General features: G+C 32.0%; 1 protein-coding gene across 3 annotated transcripts; it reads right to left on the bottom strand.

Annotated features, from left to right (window-relative positions):
- On the bottom strand, window positions 1–11,792 carry LOC145314752 (uncharacterized). Of its 3 annotated transcripts, XM_080154809.1 has the most exons (4): window positions 10,708–11,792; window positions 8,713–9,820; window positions 6,183–6,259; window positions 1–1,083 (listed from the first exon to the last, which is right to left on the bottom strand). In XM_080154809.1, the coding sequence occupies exons 2-3, from the start codon at window positions 9,794–9,796 to the stop codon at window positions 6,255–6,257; spliced, it is 1,089 nt and encodes a 362-aa protein (XP_080010935.1). In that variant the 5' UTR covers window positions 9,797–9,820; window positions 10,708–11,792; the 3' UTR covers window positions 1–1,083; window positions 6,183–6,254. The 3 variants fall into 3 exon arrangements, with proteins under 3 accessions (XP_080010935.1, XP_080010933.1, XP_080010934.1); XM_080154807.1 differs by lacking the exons at window positions 1–1,083; window positions 6,183–6,259 and having other exon boundaries at window positions 8,003–9,820; window positions 10,708–11,790; XM_080154808.1 differs by lacking the exons at window positions 1–1,083; window positions 6,183–6,259 and having other exon boundaries at window positions 8,003–9,823; window positions 10,876–11,790.
- Window positions 11,793–14,316: the final 2,524 nt, after the last annotated feature.

Genomic DNA, 14,316 nt, shown 5'->3' with positions numbered 1-14,316 from the left:
TTACAATATTTTTTCTACATATGGAGACATGTTGTCAAAACAAAAACAAAATATTTGTCATTATCAGTTTGTTAATTTTTAGTTTAAATACAAATCTTATATTATATTATTATTTATGTATGTATGCAAGGTCAATACAATCTCAAAAACGGCTGGACAAACTGTTCTCTAATTTAGGCAAGGTAAGATACAATTAGAAAACAATATAGTAAAGATGTTATGGATATTAATTAAAATTGGATAATAATTATGTTGTATTTATATTAGAAATTATTCATTTACATTTCTGTTCACAAGAAAGAGGGTCTTCTATTTCTTGTTTAATATTTTCTTCAATATTGTCAGCTCTCATCTGGATAGAGAGAGGATCTTCATCAAATATTTCTTCTTCTTTAATTTCTTCTTTAACATCAACTTCTTCACATTCAATGAAACTAAGAGATACAGAAGTTGGAACTGTATTATTACAGGTTTTTATCATTTCTAAATGTTTAACAGATTTTTTGTGTTTTGATAACTGTGAACTAGAGGTATAATGTTTGTCACAAAGTTTACATGCGTATGGCTTCTCGCCAGTATGGATCCTTTTGTGATTAGTCAAATCACCACCAGTTACAAATGTCTTTTCACATTGATCACATGAGAATGGCTTCTCGCCAGTATGGATCCTATCGTGGTAGGTCAAGTGACTCCTAGTTGTAAATGTCTTTTCACATTGATCACATGAGAAAGGGTTCTCACCTGTATGAATTCTTTTATGAACAGTCAAAGCACTATTATTAAAAAATGTCTTTTTACATTGATCACATGAGTATGGCTTCTCACCTGTATGGATCCTTTTGTGTTTAATCAAATTACTATTATCAGAAAATGTCTTTCCACATTGATCACAAGTGTATAGCTTCTCACCTGTGTGTGTCTTTTTGTGTCTAGTCAAATTACCATCAGTTGTAAATGTCTTCTCACATTGATCACATGAGTATGGCTTCTCTTCTGTATGAACTCTCATATGAACAACCAAGTTAGATTTCAATGTAAAATTCTTATTACAAATATCACAGGTATTCATCCTCTCTCAATCTCCTAAAATATTATTTTTATTAATAAAAAAATAAAGTATCTATTGTTTTTCCAATATTTTCAAATAAACACAACATTCAGGTAAAAACTATAGAAGCAAAGCAAGAAAAATTGTAAAAGTCATATCCAAGTTGTTGTCAATAAAGCAAAATAATTTTAATACAAACTACCTTTCTTTAAGAATTTTACTGATTCTTTACTTATTGTTAAAAGAATCATCAGAAAAATTCTGATATGCCTCATTGCCTAACTTTACGATAAGACCTACTGTTAAAGACCTACAGCCAAATGTATAAAAGCTTCATTACTAAAAATTGTACAAAGAAAGTAATAAACAAGAACATTTATATTGTGTACAGAGGTTGATATGGTTTTATAATCCAGCAACCCCCCCCCCCTCTCCCCAGATTTAGTTTTTATAATTCTATAATTATTTTTTTTAAATATTTAGCAACTTCTCCTACATTAATTTTTCTAAATTAATGATAAATGGGCAGAGTTAGAATTTAATATTTGAGTCAGGAGATTGAAATGAGGAATTTCAAAGTTTGATATAAGGGGCGTCGTAGCTCAGTGGTAACGCACTGAGTTACGGTGGTAAGAGCTCGAGTTCTAGTCCCCATGTGGCAACTCGAATTTCTCAGTTGAATACATTCACGCAACTTCCCCTTGTTGTGTAAGAAGGGAGATTATTGAGTGGTTTGGATGCTTAATAGTTAGGTACATAATATCTGTTCAATCCTTTTTCCAAGCTCCTCTGCGGATAGCTTCATTCATTACGGTGACTTACTTTGGGACACCTGCCATACTCGGCGAGGGTAAGGTAATAACGAATAGCCCTATTGAGACAGCGTGGAGCTTGATAGCCCTAGTGGCTATACAAAAGTGTCTTGTCTTGTCTATTTTTTAAAAATAGTTTAACTAATGCAGAGTTTCATATAGATTAGATATTAAATTAAAATAATAGAGGGGACAGGTGTTAAATACCTGTTTGTTTAATGTTCATGGGGCTTGGACCCTGTCGCAACTGTCAATTAGGTCTTTATATATCATTTAATAGCGTCGGAAATATTAACACAGCTAAGTCAACCTATTATCAACCTAAAACATTAACAATATTTAACTCCTTGTTTATTAAAATGAAGCTAAACCAAATCTCCACCCATTTACTTAAATATGATGCTCAAGGCAGACTCCTCCCACTTAAAATCAGAAACTGGACAAGCAATTATTGGAGTGAATAAAGATTCTGGCGGCAAATTATTAATTATCATTCATTATTACATGATATAGGTTTTTGAAATGTAAATATTCCATTATATAAGATTATTGTAATGTAGCGGCTCAAACAGAACAACAGTACATGGTAATGTGGCTCAACTAGTAGCGCATCCGCTAATCGCCGGGGAGGTGATAGTTTCAAATCTCGGCTTAACATAATGTCACAACTAAAGTTGTTAAAAATGATTCCTACTGCTACTATGTCAGATGCGCTACATTTATAGTTAGAGTAGGTGGGGTGCAGTGGCCAAAATCTTGCGCAACTCATTACTATGCACTGTTAGAACTTCTCAGACAAAGGTCATGCAATCAAAGAGTTTGTTGTCTGATGGGCGTTACTTAACCTATTATCACTAGTAATTTAAAAGAAAAATAAACATTTGGCTCAACCTTGTTAAGCTGGGTTGTTGGACCTTGGCGTTTGAGTGTCATGGACAGTAGGGTTGGGCCGGATATCCGGTGTGGCCGGATATCCGGCCATTTTCAATATCCGGCCGGATACCGGATATTGAAACTATCCGGCCGGATATCCGGCAAAATAATCTTTTATATTTTACAACAAAAATCTCTGTTTTTTTAATCTTAAATGGCTGTAATTTTCTTATTATTGAAGCTAGAAGAACAATTTTTTCTGAATATGTTTATCTTTATGTAAATTTTATATTAGAAATCTCAAAACATAAATTTTGGCGGTGGCAGCAGTACTTGGCAGCTGCCAGCCGCAAACCAACGGTTGGCAGGTAAACGGCAACTGATTTTATGAAATTGTAATTGATATATAAAAAAACCTAAGATTAAAATTTGAAATCTTCAAGTAAAAATTTGCGGTCACAGGAACCGCTTAAAGATTTCTGAAGACCTGGAGGTTCAGGACTTGCAGAATTATACCTGGAACCTGAAATCGACTTGAACACCTATATTACATTTGAGGATGTACGACTATAGGATATTTTAGAATTAGATAACATGAAATGCTTTGTTTAAGTAAAAAAATATTTTTACTTTTACCTGAATGACCTTACCAGATTTGCTGGCATCCTGTGCCCGCCAGGATGGAGGTATTAAAAAAATTTCAACTCTCAGTTATGTGTCATACCCATATTTCGGAAGTCACTCAGTTTTTAAGTTTTAACCTTAATTTTATCCTATTATATAAAGTAGTAAGCTTTTTTTGTCTGTAGCAAAGGATCTCGCTTACCGCTAAACCGATATGGTTCTCCTTTAGAGTGAAGCTTCTTATAGTTCCCAGGGTGGTTTTAGGCTGTTTATTTTTATAAAAAAAATCGTTGTAAGGTTTTATATTATTTTTCTGCACTTTCATGTCCCTACTAATATCCCTAGATACTTGGGACGCAGCCGCTAGTATAATATAAAACACCAGTTTATGAAGAAATTTTTTTTGCGGGTATAGTCCCTTTCGTGGCAACGCCCCTTAAGGAGCGATTATTCGTATTTTCACAGTAGCTTTCCCCCTATTTCTAGCCTCTCGCCGGGTACTCTAACCTTGCGGGGCAAATTGCCTAACCCTGCGGGGCAATCACCTAACCAAATATAACCTAACCTAACCTAAAATAACCTATTAAAAGCAATTTTAAAAATACAACGAATCGCCCCTTAAGGTGCGTTGCCACGAAAGGGACTATATATTTTTTTGATACTTTAATATGTAGTAATTTGGCCGGTTATCCGGCCGGATATCCGGTAATTTGGCCGGATCACCGGATATTTGCCGGATACCGGATATCCGGCATTTGAAATCAGCCGGATATACGGTATCCGGCCAAAAAAATATCCGGCCCAACCCTAATGGACAGCATCCCCGCTTATATGAGGTAATTGAAGTTAATGAGCTGTACCTGTTTATGGACCAAGCCTATCCCTTTTATTCTTACTGTTGATGTCATATTCCCGACATAGCAGCAGTAGATACCATTATTAACGCCTCTAGTATGACGCAGTGAGGCTCAACCTTGAACCTGACCTCTTCCCGACAGCAAGCTGACACAGTACCTACCAATTACAGTTTAACCCTGCATGCAAACCAATACACTTTAAATACACTTTGTGAAACTACAAACTATAAACGATAAAAAATAATGTCATAGACAAAACAGACAAATATAAGAAAGCTTTGCTATTAAAAATTGTAGACAGAAAGTAATAAACAAGAATGATAACATTTTAATTACAAAAAGAAAAGCTGACAAACAGAGGTTAATACGGTTTTATTGACCCCCCCCCCCCCCCCACCCCCCAGTTTTTGTTTTCAACTGGAAATAAATTGTTATCATAGAAGAAAAACAAGGATGACAACATCTATAAAAGCCAAGCTCAAATAAACCAGACTAGCAGAAAAATCCAGGGATCTAAAGGGATAAGACTATGGCAAATAAATTGAGAATGCACATAATTCTATATATCAAAATTAGTGGTTGAAACGATTGAACACTCAAATTAAAGAATTAACCAATCAAAATTCATTAGTGTCTCCAAAGTTGTTAAGCAAACGAATAATAAAAGGTTATTATAAAACTTTGGAGACCATTGTAATAAAACAACTCATTGTCCTCTTTCTCTCTGAGACAAATCTAGAATCTATCTTTGATAAAAGCTGAGTAAAGGCATATTTCTTATAAAGACTTGCATTAGAACAGTACAGACAGACCAACACATCAAGTGATATATAGAGTAGTTGCAATATTATGAAATTGACAGCAAATTTTGAAAAACATAAATAAAACAAGAATAACATATTTCATAAAAGCGAAGCTCTGAAACAGTAGGACAAACGAACATTAACACTTGAAGGATGTCAGAACTGAATAAGCAGAGTATAAATGTATATGTCTAAGGAAAATTGTTACAAAAGTTCCGTATTACAGGATACTGTTTAAGGATATATTTACTTTTTTAGAACTTATAGTGTACCTTATTGTAATAGGAATCAGTATTTCAAAAATAAGATGAATAGGATAATTGTAATCATCAATATGTTTTAAATGGACTTACGGACATTCTGGTAACAATTATAGAATTGCTACGCTTTCAAAGTTGTACCTAAATAATAAGGAATCACCAAGTTTGAAATCGACAGGACAATTCTAACATGACAAAATAGATGAAAAGAGTAAACCGTTCCAGGTGAACCGACCCTATTTATAGAAAAGCTTCACTTTTAAAAATCAACATTAAATATCATAAGAAAGTAGGTTGGAGATAGATTCTCTATCAACACAATAAATCCGCAATAAATTTAGATTACCCCAGAGCATTACCCAAAGACCTACGGACCATGTAAACTAATTATTTGATGCTAATTAGAATAGGGAATCTTTACAAACAAAAAATCTACAGTCTAACTTGAATAGCAGCCGAGAAATTCACATTTCCCCCCAACCCATTTCTTTCTAACAGAAAGATGGACAAAAAGACGCTGAAAATAGAATTATTGAGTATTTAGCTTGGTATAATACAATTACAGGGTCTTTCTTTGAAACTTAATTATGCATAGAAAACAAATAATTATATGAAAGGTTAAAATATTTGGAAAACCTGTTCTGGTACATTTATGTTTTAACATAAAACAACTTTTGTCAAAAAGTTTAAAATCAACATGACTTAAATGAACGTACGGACAATCTGGAAACATATTATAGAGTTGCTAAGCTTTCTAAATTGTACTTTACTGTTATAAGAATCATCATGTAAAGTTTTAATTCAATATGAAAATTCTAACATGTCGAAATTAATGAAAAGAGCTGACCATTACGGACAGAACGACCTTAATTATAGAAAAGCTTCGTTTTTAAATATATAAATACCTTATAATATAAAGTTGATTTGTAATATGGATTTCTCTTTGTTGTTAGTTGCTGACTGATTTGATTCAATTATCAACCTAAAATAAAATAAAAGTTAACTCTTGTTTAATAATAACACCTCACAAAATCTCCGCCCGTTTACTTAATCAAGATAGTCATCACGGACTCCTCCCACTTTTAATCAGAAACTAGACAAGTAAATACTTTTTGTTAAAGGGTAGTGGTGTTATTTAAATAAAGATTCTGGTGGTAAATTGTTTATAATTCATTATTACATTATAAAAATTTTCATAATTTATAAATATCAATTTGTTAATCAACAAGACAAACGTGGTCATTTTTTTTCGCGTATTTTCTGGAAAATTGTGTGTTTTAAGACTTTAAATAGAAGTAGAAATCTAAAATTTTAGCATGACAGCTACAATATAGAACGGCGGTAAAACCACCGCTGCCACCTAAAACCGGTATATCCCACCAATTTTTTGCCTTTTCTTGCTAAATTACACAAATTTGAATTATCTAAGAAAAATCTATTATTTTCTAATCAAGTTGACCTTTTATTTGCTCTGGACACTTTTATTTTTGTATTTAGATGGCAGCTGAAAATATATGGAAATTTTTTAAGAAAAATAAAATCTGTCTCAAATCATTCAAAATTTGGCGGTTTTCGGCAGGAGCAGCGGTTCGGTTGCTATTTTTTTCACGAATCCACGTTATACCCCATAAAAGCAACTTCCATGCAAAATTCTACTCCTCTATGAAAGTCTTAAAACTTCCACCTTTACGGAAAATGCATGAAAATAATGACCTCCTTTAGGATGAATATAAACTTAGTGTGAAAACCAATGCAAATCAAGAAATTAAAGTACCTCCATGAGTCTATTCTAATATCAAAATTCCTCTGCAGATTTCTCTCTGTTCACTGCTGACTGACAATGATACAATTTTCAACCTTAAAAATAAACAATAGTTACTCCTGTTTATAAATAATGCGAAACCAAATCTCCGCCCATCTAATAAATTAAGATGCTCAACGCGGACTCCTCCCACTAATACCTAATCAGAAACTGGAAAAGCAAAAGTTTTTTTTGTTTAATGTTTAAAGGGTAGGAACTTATTTAAAATAAAAATTCTGGCGGCAAATTATTGTTTAGTTAAATGAAAAACTTAAATAGATATAGGTAAATAAAAATTGTCTTTATATTAAATCTATTGTAAAGGAGTGATCCACCTCCCCCCCCCCCCAAAAAAAAAAAAAACACTCAATAATGTTTAGAATTGTATTAGGTTTTATCTCCCCTCCCCAAACTAATAAGGAAGGACAAATGAGCAATAAATTTTATTGAATGTCAGATTATTAATTTGTAAGTATAAACAAAATTGAACATAGATTTGTTGCAATATTGCTTAAATACAGGATACAGTAGAGGACATACTTTAATTTTTTGGATTTGATTATAAAGATGCCTTGCTTACAATAATATAATTTGTTGTCCTAGGAATCATTATTCCAAAAATATTATTGCCGGGACTTTCTTGTACAAATTATAGAGTTTGTTACTATCCTTCCAAAATCTTACCTAGCTGTTATAGGAATCATGATGAAAAGTTTAAAAGGACAATTCTAACATGTCTAAATTAAAGAGTTAACTATTACGGACATAAGTACGAACGGACGGAGGTACAGACTGACCAACCCTAATTATAGAAAACCTTTAATAATAAAGTTGAATAACCTGAGTTTTTGCAAACAAAATTAGTAGAAAACTTCTTTCTTATTGATATCTATACTCTGTGCATTTTTATTTGTTATAAATTAATCTGAAAATAATATATTAACAATAGACAATTATTTTCTTTACACTACAAGATAAATAGACAAAAAAGGGAGGAGTACAAGATAAATTAACATTTTAATGTTTAGTTTTACAATATATATTCTACATATGGAGATATGTTATCAAAATAAAAATAAAATATTTGTCATCAGTAAATCAATTCTAATACAAATCTATATTATAAACTAATAGGATGTCTTTATGTATGCATGGTCAATACTATCTCATAAACGACTGGACAAACTGTTTATAATTTAGGAAGCTTAGTAACTGTGAAGAAATTTTTAAGCCAATATGATAAAGAAAAGAAGTTATAGATATCTTTTCTAATTGGATAATAAATTAAGTATATTTTTGATTTTTTTATATGAGAAAGTAAAATAATATTTATAATTCTCTGATTAAATTATTTACAACACTCTAATTCATTTACATATCAATAGAGAGAGGATCAATATTGTCAGCTCTCATCTGGATAGAGAGAGGATCTTCATCAAATATTTCTTCTTCCTTAATTTCTTCTTTAACATCAACTTCTTCACATTCAATGAAACTAAGAGATACAGAAGTTGGAACTGTATTATTACAGCTTTTCATCATTTCTAAATGTCCAGGGGATTTTTTATGTCTTGATAACTCTGAACTAGAGATATAATGTTTGTCACAAAGTTTACATGAGTATGATTTCTCACCTGTATGGATTCTTTTATGAACATTCAAATTACTATTCGTAGAGAAAGACTTTTCACATTGATCACATGAGTATGGTTTCTCACCTGTATGTATTCTTTTATGTTTAGTCAAATCCCTATTATTAAAAAATGTCTTTTCACATTGATCACATGAGTATGGTTTCTCACCTGTATGAATTCTTTTGTGATAAGCCAAATTACCCCCTCTTGTAAATGTCTTTTCACATTGATCACATGAGAATGGTTTTTCACCTGAATGGATCTTTTTGTGGTGAGTCAAATTACTACTAGTTTTAAATGTCTTTCCACATTGATCACATGAGTATGGTTTCTCTCCAGTATGAACTCTTTTGTGGTCAGTCAAGTTACTGTATGGAGAAAATGTCTTTTCACATTGATCACATGAGAATGGTTTCTCACCCGTATGAACCCTTTTGTGAAAAGTCAAATGGCCAATTCGAGAAAATGTCTTTTCACATTGATCACATGAGTAAGGCTTCTCTCCAGTATGGATCCTTTTGTGTTTAGTCATAGTATCTTTATGAGAGAAAGACTTTTCACATACATCACATGAGAATGGCTTCTCGCCAGTATGGATTCTTTTGTGGGAAGTCAAGTGACTACCAATTGCAAAGGTCTTTTCACATTGATCACATGAGAATGGTTTCTCTCCTGTATGGATCCTTTTGTGATAAGTCAAAGCACTTTTATCAGAATATGACTTTTCACATTGATTACATGAGTATGGCTTCTCACCTGTATGGTTCCTTATGTGTACAGTTAAACTATTTTTCTGAGAAAATGTCTTTTTACATTGATCACATGAGTATTGATTAACACCACTATGGATATTTTTATGTCTTATCAAATTACTTATTTGAGAAAATGTCTTATCACATTGATCACATGAGAATGGTTTCTCACCTGTGTGACTTCTTTTGTGTTCAGACAAATGACTACTACGTTTAAAGGTCTTTTCACATTGATCACATGAGAATGGCTTCCCTCCTGTATGAACCCTCATATGAACAACCAATGAAGATTTCTTTGTAAAATTCTTGTTACAAATATGACAGGTATTCATGCTGGTATATCCTCTCTCAATCTCCTGAAATATTATTTTTATTAATAAAAACACAAAATATTTTTTTTCTCTTATATTTTCAATTTAACACAACATTCAGATAAAAAATGAACCAAGGAAAGCAAGAAACATAAAAACATTTTGGTCTACTTTGATTCAGAAACTTACCTTAAATTGTTTTTCCTTAGGTTTTTTTAGGACATTATTTAAGATGATTCAGCAAGTCAGGGAACGACTCCAGCGGGCTAGGGGGATGTTCACAGGGATTAAGTGCATTTTTCTAAAGTTTGTGTTGTTATATATCAAAATATAGGTTTATTGAGTTTCAGTCCCCAACTAGCTGAATCATCTTAAATAGTGTCATTATGAAGAGACATAGTGAATTAAAGGAAAAAACTTAAGAAAAAAACAATTAAACCAAGTTTCTACATCAAAATAGTCCTAAACATAACAAAAAAAGGCTTAAAAATCACATTTCCACAGGGTTTTCTTACCTAAACTAAAAATTTTGGATTTTTTTTCATTTAGATGTAGTACCTATTGGACTAGGCTTATGTACCAACTTTCAAGAATCTAGCTCAATATTTAGACCATTTTGCTCACTGTTTAAGTTTAGATGTCATTACGTCATCCCCCTCTTTGTTTTGCGCCCTTAGCATCTAGGTGTCCTATTAAGTATATTTTGCAAAATTGACCCTGCTAAAGGGGGGATAAATAAATATGTGGTTTGGGGAAAAAATAAAAATTAAGAGAACTGAAAACACTTATTCCATTTTTCTCCTCTCCTTGGTGTAAAAAACTAAAAGAATATGCAAGAGGGGGGGATAATATGAGTTCTGTAAATATTTTTCCATTTTTTCCCCTTCCTTTCTGGAACAAACCAGGAGAGGAAAGTAAAAAGAAGTAAGAACCTGTTATATTCCTGTTATATTGTATATGTTTGAAGTGTGATAGTAGGAAGAAATATTTCTGTTTATATTTCTGTTATATTGTATATGTTTGAAGTGTGATGGTAGGAAGAAATATTTCTGTTATATTGTATATGTTTGAAGTGTGATGGTAGGCAGAAATATTTCTGTTTATATTCCTGTTATATTGTATATGTTTGAAGTGTGATGGTAGGCAGAAATATTTCTGTTTTATTCCAGGCACATTTTCAACAAAATTGTTCTCTGCAAATAATATTTCAATTATCAGGTGAGTGTATTATTTTTGGGTGTACAAACAACAATACAAAAATAAAATAACAATTAGAAACTAGTATGGTTCAGTCCTAGCATCTATGAAAGGATGTATGGTCAAAAATAATAGCCAAAACCACCCAAAGATATTTACTAAGCTTCCCTGAAAAGGACAAAAAAGGACTATACAGTCGAAATGGAATAATAGGGCGTTTTCATACAAAAATTTTCTTTTAAATAAAATACAGCAAAAAAAAGTAAGGATTGTTTGGGGCATACAACTTTTAAACTGATATTGCAATATATATTTTACTATGATTAAATAGTTGGATTAATCAGATTTCAAACAATGTTGAAAAGAAAATTTAAATATAATATTTATTTTCAATTCAAAGGCAAGAATTATAATATTACAAAAATGACAAATACCTTATCTAAATCAAACATCTCTTTAAAATTTATTTTAATTTATACAATGTATTTTGGTTGTTATAGAGTAAAAACAATATGTGAGACATAAAAAAAGGGCTGAAAAAAATTGAGCAGGGTTTGGGGGAGTTGGTAATTTGTACTCCATTTATTTCATAGTAATCTGTTTTTATTTTTTTTCTTCTGAAGACATTTTATAACAATTTTAATCTGGACAGCTATAATTTATAAAGCTTATCTATCACATAATATATTTTGCTAAGGAGTAATTCTATCCTTCTCATATCCATTTCAACTTTTAAAATTTTATACAAGAGATAAAATATAAAATTGACTATATAAATTATTCTTAAAAGATTCATATGTCATAACAAATAAGACAATTAGACTTCTGTTTTATAATCAACATAATCAGTAATATTTATTATTCCTTCTCTATTTTCATAATCTTCTATTTCTTGTTTAACTATTTCTTCAGCAGTCTCAGTTTTTATTTCAATGAACATAGGATCCTCATCAACAGCTTCGTTTTCCACTTCTTGGTCTATTTCTCCCTTAACATAAGCTTTACCACTATCAATAAAGCTAATGGATACAGCGCTATCACAAGATGTTTCAATATTTTTTAAATGTTTGGCAGATTTCTTATGTCTTGTTAAATCTGTCCCGATTTTAAAAGATTTGTCACATACCTCGCAAGAATATGGTTTTTCACCTGTGTGGATCCTTTTATGGGCAGTCAAATGACTACTATTTGCAAATGCCTTTTCACACAAATCACATTTATATGGCTTTTCTCTCGTATGTACCCTCCTATGTACAGTTAACTCACTATTATGTATAAAAGATTTATCACATAAATCACAAACATATGATTTCTCCCCTGTATGAATCTTCTTATGGCCCTCCAAATGACCTTTCTGAGTAAAAGCTTTATTGCATACATTACAGCAGTAAGGTTTCTCGCCTGTATGGATCCTTTGGTGCTTGACCAATTCACTACTCTGAGGAAAGGCCTTATTACATATATCACAAGCGAAAGGCTTTTCACCTGTATGTATTCTAGCATGTACCTCTAATGAACTTTTAGTAGAAAATGTCTTTTTGCAAACACCACATGAGAAAGGTTTCTCACCGGAGTGTTTAACTCTTTTGTGTTGCTTCAGATTACTAATATCACAAAACCCTTTATCACATTCATCACAAGAATATAGTTTCACACCAGCATGAATCCTTTTGTGTCTGATCAGAGAACTCTGGTCACTAAATGCCTTATTACACATATCACAAGAGTATGGTCTCTCGCCAGAATGTACCCTTGTATGAACAACCAAGCTGTATTCGCTAACAAAATCCTTGTTACACAAGTCACAAGAAAAAGGTCTCTCCCCTGTGTGTGTCCTTATGTGTCTTTTCAAGAGAGAGTTTCTAGAAAATTCCTTGTCACATATATGACAGGTTTTGTTGGTATTATTTTTCTTTTTTTCTCCATTAGAGCCTTGAAAATATTTTAAATATTAGAAACCATACGTTTTGGGAGTGGATACAAAACCACGACAAACAAAACCGCGACAGTTACAAAACCGCCCCATTACAAAACCGCGACAGTTACAAGACCGCGACATTAACAAAACCGCGACATTACAAAAAAATCTATAATCTAAAAATCTATAATAAAAAAATCTTAATGCTAGAAGGTCATGGCCGCAGAGCTCGGCCTCCTGGCCTGCCTAGCCTATAACCTAACCTAACCTAACCTAACCTATATGTTTAAATGTTTAATGTACATTAACTTATTTATAGTTTAGAATTTCGTGGATTTTACAAAAAGTGGTTGGTAGATTTTTTTCAAATTTTTAATATTTTTTTTACAATAGTTAGGTTAGGTTAGGTTTTAGGCAAGGGGACCGAGCGCCCGCGGCTAGGCAGGCCAGAGGGCCGAGCGCTGCGGCCATGTATTCCTACAAAAATTCCTACATAGTTATATTTTTGTTATTGTCGCGGTTTTGTAATGGGGCGGTTTTGTTACTGTCGCGGTTTTGTATCCACTCCTACGTTTTAACCCAAGCCAAATAATAATAGAACCTATGGTTGTAGCACTATACCTAACCTCTGTCTTAAAGGCAAAAAAAGCATCGTGACAATTAATTTCAAAATTAAAATTGCACTTATAAAAATGGAAAGGGAATAAAATTGTATTTCATTATCCAAGTTTAATATTTTTTTTCTTTTTTTAAAATGTAGGTATAAAAATCTATAAAAAAATTAAGGAGTAGTGTTACTAACACCTAATAAATTCCCCTGTTGAATTTTCAAAAATCTTTGTGGTTTATGTTATGTTCTTGTGGTAGCTTTATTAGAACTCCATTCCTAAGGTGTGAGATTTAGGCCTTTAAAATAGGAGTATATTTGGCATGGCAATTGCTCTTATATGGTACAATATAGAACTGTAAAGAAACTGCTGAAAACCGCTGCTACCGCCGAAAACCGGTATACCCCGCCAATTTTTTTTTGCTTTTTCTTGCTAAATTACACAAATTTGAAATTTGAACCATTTAAGACAAACTTTTTCTAATAAAGTTGACCTTTTATTTGCCCTGGATTTTGATATCAAAAACATGTCCCAAGTCAACAAAAAAAATTACAAATGTCAGGAGAAAAAGTAGAGGATTTTTTTTAGAAAAAAAGGTTTGTCTCTAATGAATCAAAATTTTCTAATTTTGCGAGAAAATAATAACTGCCATGTCAAATTTTAGAGTTCTAATCCTATTTTAAAGTCTTAAAACTAACACATTTACAGTATTCTGCAAAAGCTACCTCCCCCTTATTTTTGTTAAACTTTCTATATAGGTACCTACCAAACTTCTTTTTCTTCTCTAAAATTTCAATGTTTTCTATACATTGTGACTG

The sequence above is a fragment of the Acartia tonsa genome, chromosome 3 (assembly GCF_053477335.1).
Source record: "Acartia tonsa isolate MP-2025a chromosome 3, ASM5347733v1, whole genome shotgun sequence".
Taxonomy (NCBI): Eukaryota; Metazoa; Arthropoda; class Copepoda; order Calanoida; family Acartiidae; genus Acartia; species Acartia tonsa.
This window is presented reverse-complemented; position numbering and strand designations above follow the sequence as displayed.

Coding starts and splice junctions, on each gene's coding strand:
- LOC145314752 (XM_080154807.1), bottom strand. CDS start 9,796: ATGAATACCTGTCATATTTGTAACAAGAATTTTACAAAGAAATCTTCA.